The sequence below is a fragment of the Phodopus roborovskii genome, unplaced genomic scaffold, assembly GCF_943737965.1.
Source record: "Phodopus roborovskii unplaced genomic scaffold, PHOROB, whole genome shotgun sequence".
In the NCBI taxonomy this organism is placed as follows: Eukaryota; Metazoa; Chordata; class Mammalia; order Rodentia; family Cricetidae; genus Phodopus; species Phodopus roborovskii.
The window spans coordinates 21162979-21186675 of record NW_026126418.1 but is presented as its reverse complement, the minus strand read 5'-3'; the positions used below and the strand labels follow the sequence as shown (position 1 = coordinate 21186675).

At 35.8% G+C, this 23697-nt stretch overlaps 1 protein-coding gene across 2 annotated transcripts in view; it reads right to left on the bottom strand.

The window, feature by feature from the left end:
* Positions 1-2254: 2254 nt before the first annotated feature.
* The window catches only part of Calcrl (calcitonin receptor like receptor), a 90322-nt gene continuing 68879 nt past the window's right edge, over positions 2255-23697 (bottom strand). For both annotated transcript variants that reach the window (XM_051184368.1, XM_051184369.1), the window contains 7 exons: positions 20192-20318; positions 17473-17626; positions 16170-16230; positions 16020-16086; positions 9777-9995; positions 9025-9066; positions 2255-2644 (listed from right to left, as the gene is read on the bottom strand). In XM_051184368.1, the coding sequence (XP_051040325.1) occupies positions 2420-2644; positions 9025-9066; positions 9777-9995; positions 16020-16086; positions 16170-16230; positions 17473-17626; positions 20192-20318 (895 nt within the window). In that variant the 3' untranslated portion in view covers positions 2255-2419. The remainder of the gene's footprint in view (positions 2645-9024; positions 9067-9776; positions 9996-16019; positions 16087-16169; positions 16231-17472; positions 17627-20191; positions 20319-23697) is intronic.

The window sequence follows — 23697 nt, the reverse complement described above, 5'->3', positions numbered from 1 at the left end:
TTTTTAGGCACCAGGGAAGTTTTCTTTCAAAACTGTCAGATTTTTTTTTCTACAAGCAATACAGAAAGTTTTAATTGGCACATCACTCTTAAAGAAGTCTAGCTTCAAACATATCATTACAAAACTAATACTGACGAATCTCAGACTGGTGTGGCTGAGGATTACACCGCAGTGATGTTAGCAATAAAGATATCTCAACTACACTCAACATGATAAAATAATAATAAATCTGGAAATAATAATACCTTTTAAGCATGGTCTCTGGTAACAGCATTCTCTGCTATCATTTATGATTAATACTTGACAGTTTGGAAGAATGCAGAACTACACGAACACTTTCAGCAAGCATATGAATCTAATAGCTAAAATCTGAGTGTCATAAAAGGAAGTTTTATACAGTTTTGGCAAATGAAAGTTCGGAACAATCAGCATTCCTTTTTAATGATGACTTGCTATAAATCCACAAAATTGAAACTACCTTAGTAACAATTTTGCCTGTATAGACAAATTACAAATATATCTATCAGATCACCTAATACGACCGTTCTTGATCATTTGAATTGTTTTCCTTGACAATTTAAACAACTATTGAAGCATAACACACTATTAGTAATGACTAAATCTTTACTTTCACCCATTGTAACCTGACTGACATACTTCAAAAAGCATATATGACTTTTCCCAAACTGACTTTTACTAATTGAAGGCAATTTTGTTCTGCAAAAAGTCCAAAACAAAGCAATATTAGAAAACCTGAATCCATTAATATGTTGCTTTACTCATGAACGACTTTCTTCTGTCTTAATTTAATTATTACTTAAATGCCTGACAGTTCCTCCTCAAGGCTCTCTCTGGCTTGTATTATCATCTGTGGTAGTCTACTGAAATACTGAAACAGTGCATATCGTATAGATAAAATTCCTCTATGGTTCATTAAAAAAATAACCTGGGTCTTTTTTCAAAACCATTTATCTTCATTTAGTAAAAGTAAGTAAACTTGTATTTTAGTAAATTAAAGTCCACACATGTAGCAGACTAGCTTTCCTTGCTGTAATTGTTAAAAAATTTCTGATTTCAGTAAATCATCATCAAAATCAAAGAAGAAATATGGCAGCACACCAAAGATAATATGTTTGTAAAATTATGGCTTTGAATTTTTAAATAAATATTTCATATCTTATCACTGATACTTCAGGGTTTGTTCTTAGTTCTCAAACTTCTGATGCTGGTATCTGGTTGTCCTTAAAATATTTACCAAATATAGAATTCAAGACTCTACCATAAAATCAGCCCAGATACAGTATCAGATAATAAACTGCAGATGATGCTACATTATCTATTTGCTTTCTAAGTTACCTAGGTTATGTTTTTAATTGAAACAATAAAATAAAATGACAGAGTATTTACAGGGTTTTTTTTGTTTGTTTGTTTGGTTGGTTGGTTGGTTGGTTGTTTTTTTTTTTTTTTTTTTTTTTTTTTTTTGCACCGCAATCCTCTCTCCTTATCTATCTATCTATCTCTGATTTAGAAGATAAAAAGAAATCCTTCATTGATTTCCTTCATGTAAAATGATTGCTCACTTGTCTACACAGTAGAAATGGAAAGGCCAAAGTTTCTATTTACAGATTCAGGAAAACCGATTTCCTCCTGTGCCTGCGGTAAGATTTCTCTTTAACTGGCAGTGTTTGCAGCTTCCACCAATATGTCTCTCTAGTGATTCAGAAAAGGATTTCAAATTGTAGGCTTTGCTCACCAAGTGTCAAAATGGTTACAGGATACAGGATACAACCGTATGTAGCAGCAACTGAGAAACCCATAGGAATTCTGTTCAGCTGCTTTTCTTAAAGAAAAGAACATGAAATTACAGAGATAATGATAATCTAGTCCATTAGAGAAGTTAAAAAAAGTGGGTTGGAGTCTTTTCTGGGCAAACCATTCACTGACACCAAATGACAATAGGACAGAGAGTTGCATAACAAACAAAAACCAAATTTCTTTTCATGTCTGTAAGACTGAGTGAGGTCTCCTCAGGTGAGAATAGCAGAGCTCTGGTCAGTATGGGTGTGAATGTGCACAGTCGTCATCCATTTGTGAGAGCATGCAGGGTTGTGCGGGTTCCAGCGTGTCAGCTTCCAAGAGCTGATTGTGCTTATCTTCTTTCCAGTTCCACATTCAGTGATATCAGGCTGGTAACTTGAAATCAGCTACAGTGGGAGTATTTACTGGCCAACATTATCAGTTGAGGCTTCCCCCCCCCCAACCCCCCGCCATAGAGAGGGTTGTTAAGCATTGAGCATCACACATCTCATTTCATTTGAGGGCTTCCTTCGTGGCATCCAAGAAATCCATTTGCTACTAAATCTTCTGATTATAACATTGTTTGTTCAAGTGGCACAAAACAGGTGAGCTCTCTCTATTTTCACATGACTAGATCATACATTTTCTCTGGCTTTAAGGTGACATTTTCAATATCCTGGATGCTTTTTCCATTTAAGTGTTCAGTGGGACAGTCGTGACTGTACCCTGGGATATCACTGATTGTTGACACTGTGTAGGATGCACTGCGGAGAGCATCAGAGTGGGAAAAGCCATTTCCAAACTGGATTTTATATTGGTTCCAGTTTCTTCTCAGAATTGCTTGAACCTATCAGTCAACAAGAAACAGAAACAGTAAGGACAACCCATTAGTTGAGATTCTACTTGAAGCACAGCAAAAATGTTTTGCAGAAAGGGTTTGTATTTTAAATTGGAAAGGAAGGCCAAGTGGCCCTGGTCTATACTTTTAACTGCTCGTGAAACCGAGGCAGGAAGATTTCAAGGTCAAAGCCCACCTGAATGCTAGTTCTGAATAAGCTCAGGCCAGCCTGAACATCTTACTGATACTTTGTGTCAAGTAAAAAGTAAAGAAGCAAGAGAGATTTAGCTCCTTGGTAAGTTGTTTGCTTAGCATGTGTGATGCCCTAAATTCGGTCCCCGGTACCACACATACACATACAACGCACGAATTTTAAGTAAAACATTTTCATATTAGAGAAATATTGCAATCAATATCTGTACTTTTTATTTAATTAAAACTTTAATTTTTTAAATAATAATCAAAATTTTAATAGTTTATTCTGTCTTCTCTTTAAAGCTGTAATAATCCAAATATAGTATATGTATTCTTGTCAAACACAATTCATCTATACCTTTCATATTCAACATAATATGTATATATGATTTTATATCAATACCTAACTGAAATGAGAGTGTAAGTGTTGAGAGTATATAGGAACTGAGGAAATAAGCAAACAAAAAGAATATAGCGACAGGAGGAATCGTGCTATCATCATCATTAACAGTAGCTTTTATTGAATGATTATTGCATCCTAAAATTGTGCTGCTTTTTGAAAATAATAGTTCACAGACCTTACTTCTGAAAATAATGTAATGCATTAGATTGGACAAAAGTTATTGCAAAAAATGCTAAGGAATATTACTACTCCACTTCTGCATATTTTATCTCTCTTTGCTTTTTAAAGTATTTTCAAGGATTTATTGTTTTTACTTTATGTGCATGATTACTTTGTCTGAATGTTTTTGAGTGCATCATGTGCATGCATGCCTGGTACTGAACAAGGCCAGAAGAGTGTATTAGGTGCCCAGAATTGTAGTCACAATGTTTTGAGCCATCATGTGGATACTGGGACATGAACCTGGTCCTCTGCATGTGCAGCATATTCTCTTAACTCCATCTCCTTCCCCTATATCTTTCTTTCTTAAAACAAACGTGAAGTTTAATGACTTTCTTTCCTGGCTGAAATTTGAGATTATGACTAGTTGTGTCAGATATAAGGACACTGATTCTGATTGAACTTAGAACACTAGAAAGTCTTTTTTATACTGAATCATTAAACACAAATAAAAATATTCAGCTCCATCTCAGAAACTATCACTTTTATACTATCAGGTCTGAAAAGTGTGTGTGGCTAGAGATTGGCCATTTTTAGGTCATGAAATATTTGCCCTATCCCAGTGGCATAATATATGTTTGCCTAAGTGATCATTGTATGATTAGGTTTTACCAAGATGTTATCTAATTTTTGACCAATTTTTATGCCCCTCCATAAGGATCTAAAAATTTCCCAGCTATTCATGTACTCTTAACATCCTTGGATGTTAAGGATATATAGTTAGCTTTCTACTCTCGTATTAAATATTAAATATTATTATTATTAAATATAAAATATTAAATATTTTATAAAGTCTGTCTTGTTTCTTTTCTTCTTCCCTCTCCAAACTCCAAACATTCTGCAACCAGTACTGATTTATAGGAGACTATGGCTTTGTGGGTACAGCTTTGGGGATGCAGCTTTGGCATGCTGGGAAGTGTCTTATATGCTATGACTTAAGAAGAAAATAAATTTTTCCTGTCTTCTTTCATGTTTTAGTATTAAAAGAAGAGGAATGGTCAAATATGTAGCCATCCATCTCTTAAATATAATTCAATATTTACTATTGACATGTCCATTTCTCAGTAATGCAAATTTTATGTAAGTAAAATTCTACATTCTCAGTTAAATGATATATTATTAAGAAATTCAGCAACTTGTGGGCTTTCAGGACCACTCCCTTGTATTTGGTAACAAAAACTAATGTATATTCCTGTAAGTACTGTGGAAATAAAAGAATTATAGGATAATGCATATATTTATCTTGAACTAAATTGCATTTGTTTCTCTTGTGGCTTAGTAATTCTAAATCAACAAAATATTTAAATTAAATAACTTAGTAATATTTATGTATACAATATTTTCAAAAATGTAATCAAGCCGAGCGTTGGTGGCACACATCTTTAATCCCATCACTATAGAGGCAGAAGCAGGTGGATGGCTCTCTGTGAGTTTGAGACCAGCCTGATCTACAAGAGCTAATTCCAGAAAAGCCTCCAAAGCTACATTGAAACCCTGTCTCGAAAACACAAAAAAAAAAAAAGAAAGAAAGAAAGAAAGGAAAGAAAAGAAAGAAAGGAAAAAGAAAAAGAAGACACCCATCTTGAGCCATCTTGAGGTCCTAAGACTGATAGTTCTAAAAGAAAAGCTAACCAAACCCCAGCAGTCAAAATGCATTTGATCTATTAGATGTTTGTCCTTGAAGAATTTATGATAATGATCATCAACTTCTTTCTTCTCAGTGTCTAAATCACCAGGAAAAAAAAACATGAAAAGACAACATCCTGAAATGTGGGTTATGATTTACCAAAGTTTTTAAAAATGAATTTAATAAAGAACCAGGATCTTTGCAAAGTTGTGTGTTAAGAATGTTACATTTTGGAGTGGATGGGGATGGGAGGGGGAAGTAGGTGTGAATGAGGGGGAAATGGTAGGAGAGGAGGGAGGGGAAACTGTAGTCGGTATGTAAAATAAAATTTTACAATGTTAATTAAATAAAATAAAATTTTAAAAAGCATGTTACATTTTTAACTGCTTTCTCTAATACAAGATCGTGCTTATTTAACAGGTGTTAAATTATAGACATTCAGTGCATTTAAATGGGAAGAAATGAAAACTATGTGGCTGGGTGCTATTAAAGATATGGATATGGTTTCAGCAGTTTGTGTATGAGTTTTATATACTTAGCACAGTATATGCTCTATGCAATGAGACAGGTCAATAATACTCCTTAATCAATTTTTAATAATATGGTAGATGTTATAAAGAAAATATCCAGTTTTCTTAACAGATATTAAGACTTCTCAACAATTTTTGTTGTTGTTCAGTTGACAAAAATATATATATAACGCATTGTTGTTTCATATGCCCTTCCGAAGAACATAGTCCCTTGTTTATGTAACCAGGACATATTTTTATTTGAGTGGAATGGTGTTGAAAGTGGCCCGGCCACTTGTCAAACTACACTTAACTAGCAAGAAATGCTAAATGGAAGATAGATGTTTGCTAAAAATCAGCAGTGAGAGTCAAGTACAAGTGCAGATATTAGGCCACTTGACCTAACGTGAAGGGCAACTAAAACCAAGCAACTGATTTTAACAAAAACATGACATACTTGGAACCACACAAACTGAATCTGGCGGCTATTTCTTCATGTAACAAGAGTGGGAAAGAATCAAGAAGAGACAAAAAAAAAAAAGGGAGGGATTGAGGCATTTCTTAAGATGAGGGATGAATCATGCTCCAACAGGCATTGTGTCTCCCAAGCAGAGAGAAAGAAGACAGTTGCTGCAGATGTTGTGATGAACAGAGGGATCTGGCAACAGCCTAGTTCAAAGATTTTCTTATTATTAAAGTTTTCCAATGCCAAATTTTTCTCAATTTAAGGCATGGCAGAAGAACAAGGTACTGTGTCTCTTTTGTTTATACAGATAAAGGACAACAGGAGTACAAGTCATTAACTTCAATATTCCCTGGACACTGTTTCAGAGGGAGAGCGCCAATTCGAAATTTAGATTGCAGCATGACTAATGTTCCCATTTCTACATGGTTTTTCATTGAAACAATGAGTTATTTGACCAACATAGCAATGAAGCTATACTAATCTAAGGATGTGGTGAGGCTGGGCATTGTATGAAAATTTTACATTCCTCAGTTTACATTCACCTTTTCAACACTGGCATAAATAACTTGCTTTTATTTTCATTTAATAAGGACAAATATACTTTCTTGGTTCCAAATCTTTCCTAAAATATAACTGCTAGGAAGAAAGAGGCATCTTCAGAGTTTAAAGGCTACTGCCATGTACATTCTCCATCTCCTCCTACCCTATTCCACTACTGACTTACCTACTTTACAAGTGACTATAAATTAAATATTTTAAACCACACTATTCTGTGTCCATAGATAAAAAGCACATCTTCCATATTTCATACATGCTCTTGGGCATGTGTTCATATAGTGCTTGTGAATATTTAATTGTTATAGCCAACATCAGCAACTTATAGGATTGCCTGAGTCAGTGCATAGCCATAGATATATACATAATAAGGGCTGTATGAGTTTTCCTGTCAAAATGAAAGATTTTTTCAGTCCTTTCTTCTTGCATTCTCTGTCTACAAGTGTCACTGACTAGAGAAAAATGGTCAATCTCATGGATAACATAGAAGAATCACAGAACTAATTACAACTCAATAGCTACATTTGGCAGTTCACTGTTCTATCTCACTGTTATACACGGTGTTATAAATAAATATAATGGCCAGGTGGTGGTGGTTCATGCCTTTAATATCAGAAGGAGGCAGAGGCAGGCAGATCTATGTGAGTTCTAGGCCAGCCTGGTCTACAGAGCTAGTTCCAGGAGAGCCAGGGCTACACAAAGAAACCCTGTCTCATAAAAACGAAAATAAATAAGTAAATAAAATTTAATGGCTATAGGTTCAATTGCATATATGTTAATTGAACAATTTGTTTGATTACATCCAAAGGGAAAAAAGTAACAGTTTGCTTAGACAAGGAAAAAGTACTTTATAGTTTCTCATAAGAAATATGTAATTTCCAATAATTTATTTTATAGGAAATATCCTCATAAATTATGCCAACTAGGCCATGTGTTCCCCATCTGAGGTTTCCTAATGAGTTTCTCAGTTATCCAGCGCCCATTTCTCACAGAGTTGCTGTCTGGATTTCTGTGCTGTGCTCAACTTTGCTAGCATGCTCCAAATGAAAACTGGCCAAGAAGACCAGAAATAAATAAAAAGCAAAGTCAATAATGCTCAAACAACTGAGCTGTAACAGTATCCATATGTATACAAATATGCACCCGGTGTCAATCAGGAAGCCGGCTGTCTGTGGGGCCTCTGACAGTGGAACCAATGTTTATCCCTAGTACGCAAACGGACTTGGGGAGCCCATTCCCTATGAAGGGATACTATTTCAGCCCAGATACATAGAGGATGGCCTAGGCCCTCCCCCAAATGATGTGACAGACTTTGATGATCCCCATGGAAGACCTCACTATCCTTGGGGAGTGGGTGGGAGGTGGGATGGGGGGGTCGGTGGGAGACATGGGAAGATAGGAGGGAGAGGGAATGGGAGAGGGGATTGATACATAAAATAAGATTGCTTCTAAATTAAAAAAAAAAATATGCACCCACCCAATTAAGTTACTGAAGCCTCTCAAGTAGGAAGTCTGATGGGAGATGTCATTCTGTATATGTTTCTCATACAGGTTAATGAATAAGGCACTGTTGGCCAATAGGAAAGGAAGATAGGAGGGACGAGGAGACAAGGAGGAAATAGGAAGTAGGAAGGAGGGGTCAAGATGGAGCGTCTGGAGAAAGCAAAATGCTGGCCGGCTCCCCGGTAAGAGAAATACATAGATCAGCAGAAATGAGTTAATACTTAAGACAGAGCTAGCCGATAAGAAACTAGTACCTGGCCAACAGAATTATATCTAATACAGAGTCTCTATGCATTGTTTGGGGCTGGCGCGGCAGCGGGACCAGACCAGGCAGCAGGCGAAATAACCATACTCCTTACAGAAACCCTATAAATCTGCAATGTTAATTCGCTTTAATCATTTTATATCTATGGGAATAAAACTTTCAAAAGATTACAAAGTTGAGCCTGTTTCTTGGTACAATGTATGCTCTGTGAAGTTAAAGATAGTCCAGCATCCAGACTTAGTACTTTATAACGGAAGATCAAGGGACTGATTAGCTAGTCATTGGAATTTTTCCCTATTTTTCATCTCTAATATTACTTGTGTTTTGAGATGAAAGTTTGTACCTACAAAAAGTAATTTTACATTATTTTTTTCTGTGATAAAATTGTTATTTGAAATAGTAGTTTTGGACTTGGGTGGTGGTGGCACATGCCTTTAATCCCAGCGCCCAGGAGATAAAGACAGGCAGATCTCTGAGTGTGAGACCAGCCTAGTCTACAGAGCAAGTTCAAGGACAGCCAAAGCTACACAGAAAAACCCTGTCTTGAAGGAAAAAAAAATAGTTGTTACAGAACGAGTTCATAATCCCATCTTGTTTTAAAAAAAAAAAAGTATAAATTATAAAAGTAGTAAAATCAATAAGCTTACCTCTCCATTAAAAAAGCAGAAAATTGTAGACACCAAAAGGCCCTGTTTAGGAAAAAAAAAAAAAAGACAGAATTATCTGGTTCTATTTTTTATTATGTTCTTTATTTTTTAAAACAATTTTTACATTTAAAACATTTTGATCATATTCTTCCCCTCTCCCAAAGTCATTCCAGATCCTCTCCCCTTCCCAACTTTAAGTTCTTTCTCAAAAAACAAATGCCCAATACAAAAACAAAACCAAGAAAACAAAATAAAACCACACCCAAAAAGGAAAAACAAGCAAAAAAAAAACAACCACCAAACTGTAACCAAATAAAAGTGCACACACACACACACACACACACACACACACACACATTATATGTTGGTCACCTATTCCTGAACATGAGGCCTGTCCTGGAGTGGTTGATGTAGCCAGCGTCACTCCATGAAAGAAAACTGGTTTTTCCCACTCCCAGCACATAGGTGTGAGTGACAGGTCGATTGTGAATCTTTATCCTCAAGGCTAGGTTTTCACTCATTCATTTATTTATTTGTTTAAAATGTAACAAAACTAAATACAATAAGATAAAACAACACTATCACACCAAAGTTGGGAAGGAAAAGAGCCCAAGAGGAGGCACACAAATCAAATAGGCTTTGTGTATTTATAATCCACTTGGTACATAAGCCACGAAGAGTAAAACCAAACCTACATGCAAACTCAGTACAAAACTTGTCAAGGGCCCTCTTGATTAGCAGAAGCGTCTTACCTGATAGTGCATCAGGATGTGCATGACATAGTCATACACCTCCTCAGCAACCCTTCCTTCAGGCCGCCATGGGAAAAGCACAAACTCAATGCCAAGGAGCGGTACCAAGATGAGGGTAGCTCTCACAGCTTTCATGTAAAGATTGGACTCTGCTTGGTGAGTAACTTTCAGCTTGGTGATCAGAACACGAACAATATTTAATAGGAAAAAGAGATTTACCTAAAAAGAAAATAAAAGGCCAGTTCACGTTTGATACTAAAAAGCCTTATACAAACTCCAGTTTTATAAAGCTTCTACTATTTTATGTACAAGGACGGGGGCACATTTTGTATCGTAATACACATATTAATTAGTATGTATTTATAGAGTGATGCTATTCAGTTTACAGGTACATGAATTTTGGTGAAATTAACTTTTAGAAAAATAAAATTGTGGTAGGATTATTAGGGAGTACATTTATTCAGTAAACATTTGTCATTTTCTTAGTTCATTTTCTATTACTTAGTAAAAGTAATTATTCTTAAGAAATGTTAAGCTTTAAGAATTTACCCATGCGTGTGTGTGTGTGTGTGTGTGTGTGTGTGTGTGTGTGCGTGCACAACGCGCGTGCACCCATGGATGTCAGAGAAAAACATCAGATCCCTGGAGCTGGAAACATAGGCACTTGTGTGCTGCCCAACATGCAGCTGAGAAGTGAACACAGGTCTTCTGGAAGAGCAGCAAGTGTTCTTCACTGCTGAGCCAACTCTCTAGCCTCAACAAATGTTAATTTTTAAAAAATAACCTTTTTTCTCAATGCCCATATTGTAGATTCTTCAAGCATATATTGTTCCATAAATACTGTTCTTATGTATTTGGTTTCTCCTCCTTTTTGTAATCATCTTCACAACATCTTTTTATACAAACATTTCTTACAAAAAGTACCTGATATAGGACTGTAATTTTCTTTATGCTTGTGAAGAGCTAGTCACACAACTGAACTAGCTGATATTCAACTAGATGATATAGTAAGAACTCTTGGCTTTCCACAACTTCCATAAATAACTTTCTATAACTACAATTTTGTACTTATTGTACTGTAGCAACTTTCCCCAAGAGATTACATTGTCTTTGAAGAGATTTATAGAACTCTGAAAATAGAATTTGACTCAGTAATTAAGAATCTGTCTTATGATACAGTAATTTCAATTCATTTCTCATCCCTTTCATCCACTTTCTCCAAACTCTACTTTCTCTCCTTTCATATTGACTGCTTTAGTTCCCTTCCTGTTCTGTGATAAAATACTCTGACAAAGTAGTGTAAGGGTCTATTTTAGCACACAGTTCAAGGGGTAGCCTGTTATAAAGGGAAGTGAACGCAGCAGGAAGCTGAAGCAGTTGGTCACATTCTATACTCAGTCAAGAATCAGGAGCGAGGAATGCACACTAGCGCTCCTCTCACTTGCTCCATTTCATAACGCCCAGGATTACCTGGCTATGAAATGGTCCTGGCCTTGATTAAAATGCATCTTCCCACATCCACTACAAGTAAATCACCTACAAACATGCCAAGAGGACTATAGGTGATTCTAAAGCCTGTCAAGTTGACAGTTAAGACTGACCACTATATTGACCAAAATACAAACTAAATTTTGTTCATTTCCCGTGGACAATTCCTCATGCTTTTAAGGGGATTATGTACAAAAATGTCATATTGGGCAAATTTGTTAATTTCTTTCTTTTTTCTCTCATCTTGACTTCTATGGCATCTGTCCCCTGTTTAGTAACCTAATCATAATATTTTAAATAAACAAATATGTACTTTACATCTATAAACCTTAATAAAGTCAAAGCCAGGAGGTGGTGGCACATTCCTTTAATTCCAGCATTCAGGAAGCTGAGACAATCAGATCTGTGAGTTTGAGGACAGCCTGGTCTACAAAGCAAGTTTCAGGATAGCGAGAGCTATTACTCAGAGAATCCCAATCTCAAAATAAATAAAGATAGGTAGGTAAATAAACAAATAGAAATTCAAGCAATGGTAGCCCATCTCTTGAGGCAAAAAAATGAATAATTTATTAGTTTTCAACATGTGCAGTGAAAATGATTAAGCATAAAATTGTGCCACTGTTACTTTAAAAATATGCAGCTAACCAGACTCCTAATGAGAGTTCATCTGTGAAAAGAACGTGTTTATAGACACTGGAATGCAATGAAGACAAAGAGATTGCCACTTGACAGGTGGGGAATGAAAGACGATACGAGTCAGCATGCCGGCTGTACTTTTACCCCCTCGAAATAGATTTCCCTCTTAAATACATACGGAGATTTTTTTTAAATAAATAAAAAATAACTACCACTTCCTGGGGAAAAGTTGGGTAATAACTTTTTATCCACTTATAAATGAACTTTTATCCATTTATAGTTATAGGTATAAATTATAAAGCAGTTTAAAATCCTAATGTGCATAAAGACATTTAAAAATGGTAGAAATGTGGTAGTTTAGATCTACCCTCAGTGAAAGAATAGTTCGATACAAAGGGATTCTTTAAAGCCATCATGCTTATTTAAAACATGAAACTGGAAATGATGAGGAAGCTAATGTTTATATAAGCTTCTCTATATATAGCAGGGGCAGGGTGAACTGGATGCCATGCTGTATGCAGTTTCCCACATCAGTAAGTATTTTAAGCAAAAGTAGAAGAATTTCAAATTTTAGATGAACTGTATTTGAATTTCATCTAACTCAGGACAGACCTGGTTTAAAGATTCCTGGTGTTTTCATTTATTCATGGTTTTTGAGAATTTTGTACTAGAGTACTTCAATTTCATCATTATCCACACTCCTCTTCCTTCCTGAAACCCCGCTCAGGTACACCCCCATCCCTACACCCTCTCAAATGCAGGGCCTCTTTTCCTTTATTATTCCTGTTGGGGTGTGTGTGTGTGTGTGTGTGTGTGTGTGTGTGTGTGTGTGTGTGTGTGTCTTTAGGCACGAGTATAAATATGTAAGCATATCTGTAAGTGTTGCTTGTGTGAGCTCTTGGTTAGCCGATTATGATGCCCATCCCTGGGGAAGATGAAAAGGTACAAGTATTAATGGCTGCTGAGAAACCTGTTTTTACTAGGACATCCATAATGTTCAATAGCCTGTAGATGCCACAAGATATCTTCATATCACCACAGTGTCCAGGGTCACAGAAGCAAAGTGTATCAGCTGCAGGAATAGTGTGAGAAGACTTTCACACTAGGATGACCACGCATTCCTTACCTACACCCTCAAGTGACCTAAACATCTCCAAGATCTCAAATCTCAGCAGTATATAAAAGTGTTGTAGTTGAACCCATGCCTGTTCATGGTGGAAGAGTGTGAAGGAAGACGTCTGAGTGGGAAAGATGGATGGTGGTTAAATGACTTATTTAATTAAATTGTACAAAAACACATGAACTAGAGCCCCACCCATCCTCCTGGAATTTAAAGGGCCCTGGAGTTAAAAACAAGGACAGAACAACTTAAATCAGTTAAGAAATAGTCTCTTAGTTTTGTCTTAGGTCACTTTGTAAGAGTCAAATGTTTTATGAAGATAAACTACATATTTACTTTCTTTTACTGAGCAGTGTGATGAGCTATCTGTCATTTTTACTGAGGCTGTATCTCTGGTCTTCTCTCCAAAAACTGGTGTAGACAGGCTTTTCTGGAGACTGAGTTCACTGTGGTTACATTTTCCATTTGGTAGGTGCTTTAGCTTCATCAGCATCTCTGGTTTTAAGAATTTCAATCACAAATAGCTCTGCACACTGTGATTATATGCAATAAAATATTGACTTAGGTTTATTTATGGGTGTCCCACACAATGTTAATTTCTTTGAGTTCTGTTCCAACTGAGTCATGGTATCATGCAGAAATTACAAGTAAAGAATTGTTTAAAGAATTCTTTTGAGCATTTTATCATATTCTGGCATTCTGTTAATCACACACCAGGACATGTCATTTACTCCTGAAAAGCCTTTTTGAGGAATTCCTACTATTCCGTTGTTACAGAAGAGAAAACAAAGTCATAAAGAGGTTAAAAGTAAAACAAACTGAAGCTGGAGAGATGGCTCAGCTGTAAAGACCACTGTTTGTTCTTCCAGAGGACTCTAGTTCAATTCTCAGCATCCACATGGCATCTCACAACTGTCTGTAATTCCAGTTCCATGGAACCTGACACCCTCACACTGACTTTTAAGAATAGCTTGACAATGATATTTGTGAACTACATCAACAGTGTTCTAAGGCAACTATATAAACTAAATTGAAGCCAGAATCATGGTATGTTCTTAGACTTATGGTTAGGAATGCCAGAAAGGAACTCTGGGTTCTTTATTGTTGTTATTATTATTATTATTACTATTATCATTAATTGTTTATTTATTATATGGTGGTGTGCCTGCATCCAGAAAAGGGCACCAGATCTTATTATAGATAGTTGTGAGCCACTATGTGGTTGCTAGGAATTGAACTCAGTACCTCTGGAAAAATAGTCAGTGCTCTTAACCTCTGAGCCATTTCTCTATCCCCAAGCTCTGGGTTCCTCTTTCAAAATTAGCAACCCTGCCTCAAGACTATACATGACCATGTGAACCAAAATCCAGTCCAGGCACGAATCCCTTTTAATGAACAGCTTTGGAATTGGAACTCTATATTTTCATGGTGAAATAGTTTGTATCTATTCTTCAATTTCAGCCTGTTTCCTAAATGACTTTAGGAACTCTTTACTTGGGAATATTATAGTAGTCTTGGAAGCCATTGAGGGTGAGTGTTAGGAATCTCTTAAGGCTTATTAAGGAGAGTATCTCCTCCAGGACAGAAGAATTGAGTCTGCCTAGTTTAACAGTTGATCTAGCTGGATCTGTCAATCACCTGGGCATGATACAGCCCCTCAGGAAAACTGATCCATCTAAAGCCATACTAAGGAGGTAGGAGGAATAATTATCCCCTTAATGAGATAATCTACTTGATCTTAAAGAAAGAAAAAAAAAACTTCACAAACACTTGTGGAGTTTCCTCATGTAAGACTTCTGAGAAAGCCTACTTTTCTGAGTTACTCAGAGGAGTGTAAATTTTTCTTGGACTTTCTCTTTTTCTAAAACTTAGTATGCTTTCCCTGAGGCCCTGGGATTGCTCACTCTTTCTCTGACGTCTGACGCTCCCTGTCTTCCGCCTTGTGGCTACTTACAAATGGCATGTCTTTCTCTCTTCCTCCTCAATCTTCCTCCAGTTGGGAAGATTTGTAGCTTGTCTGCTCTGTTGTTTTCCTCTTAAACTGTAATAACATAGTTCTTCAGGTTTTTTGTTTGTTTTGTGTAATAATCCATAAAAAGAAACACAACCACATTCAAAAATGTCCAATTGCTGTCGACATATTAAGTGATGAATATTGTAATTACAGAATAAGTCAAGTGATACTCTTTCTAAATATTTATTTTTGTTTGTTTGGTTGGTTGGTTGGTTGGTTGTTTGGTTTTGGGGTGTGTTTTTGTTTGTTTGTTTGGTTGGTTTTTTTGTTGTTTTTTATTTTGGTTTGGGGGGGTTGTTTGTTTTTTGCTTTGTTGTGTTGTGTTTTGTTTTGAGACAGGGTTTCTCTGTGAAACTGTCCTGGAACTAGCTCATGTAGACCAAGCTGGCCTCAAACTCACAGAGATCTACCTGCTCTGCCTCCCGAGTGCTGGAATTAAAGGTGTACACCACCATCGCCCAGCATAAAGTTGTTTCTTCATTGGCCCATTACTCTTGAATAGGTGTGTTGTAGTTTCTTGTCAGAGTAATTCCCTGTTCTACAACTTGCCTCAGAAGGCAGAACTTAGGTTATCATCAGTCAGGCTCTCTGATGCTCTGACATTTACTATATTTGGCTAGCAAGAGGAACCAAGAAATCAGAGACAGGAAGAGAGTACTTGTTTCTGCTTCTTCTTTCCTGCCTGGCTGTTGTTTCGACACCAGCTGTTTTTCACTAGCCAAAGCCAGAGTGCTTGCTGCATCACTCTTAGCATTTGTCTAGTTACTTGGCAACAGCTTTGACCTCACTTCGAGTTCAGTTGCAAAAGCAACTTGGTTTCTGTTGCTTCTCCATCACTTGCAAATCAGCAATTTACCTTTCCTGCTCATAACATAAATATAACAACTTCATTCAATTAAGCAGTGCATCGACTCTTACTAATAATGTTGGAGAGGAGATTCAAGAAATATGAGCAACAGTGAGAAACAGAATTTCAGTTACATACCAGTAAAGCAGCACAAATTGGACCGTGGATGATGTAGAGGAGATGGGTATCTGAACTGATCCAGCAACTGGGGAATAAAGTGGAGATATTATATAGAAGGTTTTCTTTTCATTCAGCTCTAATAGAAGTCACAAATGGAAGGTATCTTACTTGTCATTGTAATACAAGCTTCTGGCAATGGCATGGATGCAGGCAGGAAGCAGCGGGAACCCTACAAATAAAGCAAAAGCAAATGAATGGGTTGGGTACCTTTCCTTACAGATGAGGCTTCTCAAAGAAGTCATGAATATAAAATTCCAAGACACTTTAGTAACAAAAAATAACTAGCCACCTAGCTGCATATGTATAGCCAAGCAATAATTGTGACAAGCATCAGGTTTGAATATCATTTTGAAATAGTAAGATTCCAGATTTAAAGCCATAATATGCTGCTTAGTCACAATTCTTGAAAGGATTTCTGTATTTACATAACTTCTGTGAAATGAACTTGGCTAACATTTAATAGCAAATGTTGGAAAAATTTGAGACTGATAACTATTTCTTCTGTAAAACAGATTCACAGTAAGCCATGTTGTGCAGCAAAAGAGAAAAATATGTTTCTTATACCAAGATTTGTGCATGTTTTGAAGCTTCTAAATAAGATCTTGAAAAAAATGAAGTAAAGAATTGTTTTATAGAAACAATCAGGATGTACTGACAATTTGATATGGGAACATGCACACTTCTAAATCTACCTCAATATCTACATCTCTAGGTAGATAATTTAAAAACTAAAATGTCTCTTTTATCTCTGGAAACTAGTTTTACTAAATCCATTTCCTATGTATTATGCTCATATACATTATCCCAATGACCTTAAGAAACACAGCAGTATATTTTGCTGTTAGATTTTTGTAACACAATGTCAAGAGATTATGTGAAAGAAGTAGATATTTTGCATACTTTAATTTAATTATTGACACATCTAATTTAAATATAAAGTAACAATTTAAGTAAATATAGGGCTGGATGTGATGAGTGATGACACACATCTTTAATCCCAGCACTCAGAAGGCAGAAGCAGGTGAATCTCTGTGAATCCAAACCCTTCCTGATCTACATAGAAAATTCTAAATAAAAAAGATCCGGTCTCAAAAACAAAGGAAATTCAGAAGAGTGCAGAGACTAGATCTTTAATTCATAATTTTAATTTTATTGTTTTAGTCACTATGTATTCAGCTAGCATAAGTTTGTCATTGGAATATCAAATGTTTAGAAAACGTATCATATTATTAGTCAAAATGAGACAAGAGAAACCATGAGTTTGTGACACTTTGCGTTACATATTTCAATTTACCACAATGAGGAAAACCTCAATTTACATGTTAAGAATGATTGTAGCTAAGCGACATTGCCCAAAAGCTAAAAGCCTCCTTAATCAGATGATTATGAAGGTGATGACAGTGGCACCTACCCCAGCCAAGAAAGTAATACCACATCAAGTGTTGCTTCTCTGCAAACACAGCCACCACGATGAGTGTGTGTAGGTAAATGCCTTCACAGAGCATCCAAAAGTAGTTACAGCCCATCAGGTAAAGATGAATGAACTGAGACACTTTACAGCTCACCTGTGGTGGGGAAAGAGTGCTTTCTTAGTCTATGAAATCCACACATGAAGTGACTGTCCAGTTGATTTCAGAAACCATGGTACGTTTCTTCCCCTCACACAAATGTGCACACTAGGGAATCTTGCTTGTACAATGCTCTTTTGAACACTCATTCCATGATGGTTCTAAAGGTACTAACCATGAAGTCTATCAATTCATAAGAATCATGTGATAGTCCAAACCAATCTTTTGCTTAGAGGTGTCTGTTTTTCTGATGTGTTCTGATTATTGTAAATTATGAATATAAACAGCCCACACATACACAACCGCACATCTGTTTGATTGTGGTGTTGCTTTCAGTTAGAAAAACTTTGATAATCTTATCTGACTTAATTAAACATGTCCAAATACTTGGCAATTTTTGTATCCTTCATTCCACAGGCATAAATAAAACTTACTAAGTCATTCTATAATGAATCTACAAATTATCCAAATATAAAATATGAGATTTTTCATATCAGAATAAAGGTAAAGAACTGTAGTTTAGCTTGCTCTTTTCCTTGGGTTTCCACTTTCTCTTCTCTTAGAGAAGGAAGAAGAGTTTCAGATATCAGATAAATGAAACGCAAAGGAGCTGAGAGATAGAAATCCTTCTCATCAAAGTGAGTGAGTGTGTGGCAATATGTGACAATCTTCAACTTCCAGTCGGAATTCAGTACACACTTAGTGGTTATTATAATTTTTGAAATAAATATTATGTTTGAAACCCAAAGCACTAGGAAATAAGTTTAAAGTTATCATGGGTTAGAACAAATAGCATTTGCCTAAATGTCAACCTAAAGCCTTTGTACAGTTATCATTTTTACATATTTATCAAATTCTTCAATATTTCTGTGAGGCATGCATTGTAACTGGTCACGCACCATACAGGTAAAGAACTAGTAGTAGAAAAGTGAAATTATTTGCAAATATTCATATAATATTAATGGGAGCTGCATCCTAAACAAAAGTCTACAATTTTATTTTCATTATTAGAGGTAATAACACCTTCCTAAAGGATATTTGTAATGTCATTTCTTCATTTAGTATATGTGAAAAATTCATTTACAAAATTTTAAGTAATGCAGATGATCTTAAATATAACAAGATGATATTCAAGTTTCTCAAAGATAAAATAATTTTAACTACATGGTTTGAGTATGTTTATGATGTATTTAACCTTTGATATTTATATAAGTATTACATTCTTTTCTAATTCAATTTAATCTGGCAGGTGGATCTCTGAGTTTGAGACCATCCTGGTCTACAGAGAGAGTTTCAGGACACCCAGAGCTGCACAGAGAGACCTATCTCAAAAAAATTTTAATTAAAAAATTAATATAAATTATTATGAGGGAGATACTTCAGAAAAATATTTCTGTGGAGGCACTGCTAGTGTAACCAGAAAATACTTTTTTTCCAAATAAAATATTCACTGTACATTAACTCATACTTTGTCTGTTAAACATATATCCTTATGCACAAATGTAAGATTCAGAAACTCTTGCTATATTAAAAAATGGACCCTCTCATACCTAGAGAAATTCATTCTGAAATGGCAGAATGCCAGCCAGAGTTTTTATATTGCTAATAATATCCTGGTCTGTTTCCTACCCCAGTAACTTTAGAAAGAAACACAAGAAAGATTAAATCAACCGGATACACATGTGCAAACAATGGGAGAAAATTTGGGAATTTGCAAATTACCCTAAAAACATATACAAGAGTGTTATTTATTGGCCCATTTGTTGGACATTCCTTCCCTTCTCTGATTTCAGTAACTAGATAATATAACCCAGAAAACACAACTTAATGTTCCCAAGAGCACACACACACACACACACACACACTACATATTGACACACACTACACACACACACATACATACCACATACACACCCAACATACATGCACACACCATCACACATACATCACACACATGGACACCATATATTCACACACAATACACATAATCACACAACACATCTACACACATTCCACATACACACACACCACACATATGATGTATACTCACACCCATACATACACACACAGTTACCACACACAGACACACACACACATCCATATCCAAAATTAGAGTTTTGCCACAGTGTTAAAGTAGGTGATTCTAAAAGTGTGAAAATTTCTGCTATATATGCATGTATTTGACTCCAAGTATATTTACATACATATCTTAATAATTTATATACATATAAAGTTTAACATATATTTTTAAAATATAGCTTATAAGAAGAAAATTTTACCAGTGTATGTATTAAGACAATAATGATAGAGCTTTCTAACACTTTATTTTAATGAGTTTAACATTACACAAAGTATGTAAATCCTTATGACCTAAAGCCGTGGAAATACTGAAGGAAATTTACCTTCCTAGACTGTAATATTGCTAAAGTATATTTTCTGTATGTCAAATCCCAAAGTTTACATATGTATTTACTTAATGACATATATATTCCATACCAGAAAGCACTTCTACCCCATGTCTCTTCCCACTGGTTTTCAAAGGTGCAACCATGCAATACTTACAGGATTTGTGGCCACTAAAGCCTGGTTATTGGCCACCGCAGTGAGGTGAATGATTGTCACAATCGAATTACAAACAAATGAAAAGAACAGGTTCTTATGCAAGGTGATCCGTTGACAACTTAGGCTCCTACAAGGCAAAAGAAATACACTGTGTTGATATCATAAAATGTTTCTGCATTTTTAATTAGATGTAATTTAAATAAAGTATACTTTCAACTAAAAGGGGTTGCTCTAATTTTGAAAAAATTATTTTGTTTATCCATAATTTTCACTTGACAAAAATTTTAATTGAGGAGAAACCCAGGTGGAAATGAGTTGCTTTAGTAGAAGTGCCCATATGTAGGGGTGGGGAACATGCCTGTTCAACACCTCTTCATTAATTTCTCCTGTTTAATTCAAACACAATATTTTAACTTTTCATCAAAAGCAGAGAATGGGATTCAATGAAGTCACATAATCAAGAACATGTTGATAATGAACTTGAATATTTCAATTTATCTGAGACTCTCACACATACAAAATGCCTCTAGTTACACTACATGGTTTGCTTTGTACATAGGCAGATATATTTTATTGGGTTGGTAATGACCATATTTATTTGACCACCCATGGGAAATGTAACTGTTTTTAAACTAGCTGCATTGATGAAAATTAGAAATTATTGAGGATTGTTCAGTTTTGTTGATTATTTTTCTGAGGGTCCAGATGTCATCAAGATATAAAAAGAATTTGACCTTTTATCATTTGTATAAAACAAAGGAGAATTATCATTTGTATAAAACAAAGGAGAGTAGATTTCAGAAAAGGTATCAATACAGTTTAGTGAAGCAACTTTCCAGATGTACTTCACAGTCAGTCTTAGATTTTTTTTTTTTCATACGTGAATACTTTGACCACATTCAAAGGAAAATTCCAGCACAAATTCAATTCATGAAGCAATTGAATAGTTTCATTTGAGGTTCCAGGTAATGATAACAAAATGAAACCTACATGACACTAACTGCTGACTGGCAAAGGTAAGCTCATGTGTAGGAATCCATGATGCATCATTTCATTGCAGAAAATAAAACCTCATATGTTTTACTAAAACTAAACCAGGTAGTCTTTCTTGAGAAACTACCCTACACAATTCCAAGACCTCTAATTTGAAAAATAAAGATTTATTATAATATTGTCACTTCCCTTTATATTGAAAACCAGAATTGTCAAAATTTGGAATTAGAATGAATATCAGTGCTTTCCATGTTTAAAAATACAGTTTAGATTATTTTTCTTCTGGAATGTTTGCAGCTATGTGAATAAATATATATAAATATATATATATATATTTACACACACACACACACACACACACATTTCCCTAAGGACAAGGAAATCAACATAACCCAAACTAATGTTTACAGGTTGCCGATACATACTGGATGCTATTGGTGAAGATTTATAAAAGCTTACTGATGGGGTAGTTCTTAAAATAACCATTGAGTGTAGTTGAGACAGTCATTTAACAGCAGGTGTTTGCAATACATTAAAATAGAAAGAATGTTGACTCCTGGTTTCATGCTAGAGTCAGTAAACTTGGCTTGATGTCACAGTGCATAGAAGCAATGAGATAAACTTTGATCTAAGAGTAGAATGATTCTTGTAATATAAAGAAATTCAACACTGAAATACAAGCCTATTTTTGAAAAAATAGCAGCAATGACATGATTTTGTTTATTAACAATGATGACAACAGAGAGTGAGATCAACAATTAACTTATCCATGGAGCCCTCAACTAATGCCTGTTGAAAATAGGAGCCAACACCCATACATAAACACTGAGTCGAACTAGAACCCAGAAGCAGATGGAGAGGACAAGACCATGCGGCAGAAACATATACAGACAGCTTACCTGAACAAGGAGGAGCTAAGGGCCACTAGACTGATAGCTGGGAAGCCAGCAGGGGACTGACTCGGCCCCCCTGAATATGGGTCTCAGCCAGAAGGTCTGAGCAGTCTAAGAGACCTCAGACAGTGGAGCCAGGATGTATCCCTGGTGCACAAAAGGACTTTGCAAACATATCCCCCATGGAGGGATAACTGCCTTATTCTAGAGACAGGAGAGAAGCCCTAGTCCCTACTTCACAGGACCTGTCAGATCTACATGACCCCAACTGGATGGCATTCCCCTACATATGGAATTGGGGTGGGGAGATGGGAGGGGAGGGTGGTTAGAGTGCCTGTGAGAGGGCAGAGAGGGTAAAAGGGAGGGAGGGAGAGGGAACTGGGATAGACATGTAAAATAATAAATTAAAAAAAAAATGCTTTGACTCCAAAATTTAACTTGAAGAACAAGTTACTGGGGAAAAGGATTTCAAATGAAAAGATGTGGATTCCTTTCAGACTAATGTGGTTTGATCACGCCAGACCGCCTGAAACAGAGTACAAGCTGATCCTACATTCCAAACAGCTGGACAAAACAGCCCTACAGACTACAGCTAGGATATCTGAATCTTCTTCGAATCCCCCCAAGACAGCGCCCCTTACCAGCAGGAAGTAGTTTGGAAAGAACAACACCCAAATTCCCAAATATTGTGTATAAATGTTTGTTTTCATTTAATTGGACTTTGTTATATAAAATTAAATAAAAAAAAGATACAATAGTCTCCTAATATGGATAGTAGCTTCATATCAGAATTGAAGATCAGTACTCATTAACTGTGCTACCACACAAATGGAATGGGTTTTTTTGTTTGTTTGTTTGTTTGTTTGTTTCTTTAATGTAGAAAGATAAAACTGCCAAATGTGACCTCGACATGATTGAATTTTTTAGTAGCTATAATATAAGAAATATGGGTTAGGGTAAAAAAAAAAAACAATGATGACAACAGATGAATAGGATGGGACTCCTTAAAGATGCTCTTATTACAGTAACTAGTATTATGCGTAGTTTATTTCCATAATGTATCACTCTCCTGTGATGGAAGTCATGAACATACAACAGTCTGCTGGGAACTTCCACTGTTTCTACGAAGTACCAAGGACTGTTTAGGAAGGAACTACTTAGCAATGCACATATTTGCTTCTTTGAGTTACACAATTTAAATAAACAAGATACCAGCAAAGAAAATATTTCCCTTAATGGGATTAGTTTGCCTTTTTCTGCTGAATATGTCTCTAATCTAAATCAATGGATAAGATATATACCCCCTCTTTAAAAAACAAACAAACATAATTTTCAAATTGTGGTTAATTGCCATCCTAGAGCCTTTACTCAGTAGCTGATGGAAGCAGATGCAGACACCCACAGCTAAGCACTGAACTATATTCCTGGAATCCAGTTGTTGAGAGGGAGGGGGTATATCCTCCCCCTCCCAGCAATCAAAACCATGCTGGAGAAACCTACAGAAATAGCTGACCTGACATAGTGAGAGCACATAGACCCCAGTTGTAAAGCTGGGGAACTAGTATTGGATCAAAACAATCCCTCTGATTGTAGGTGCCAGTTAGGAGGCCTGGGCAGTCT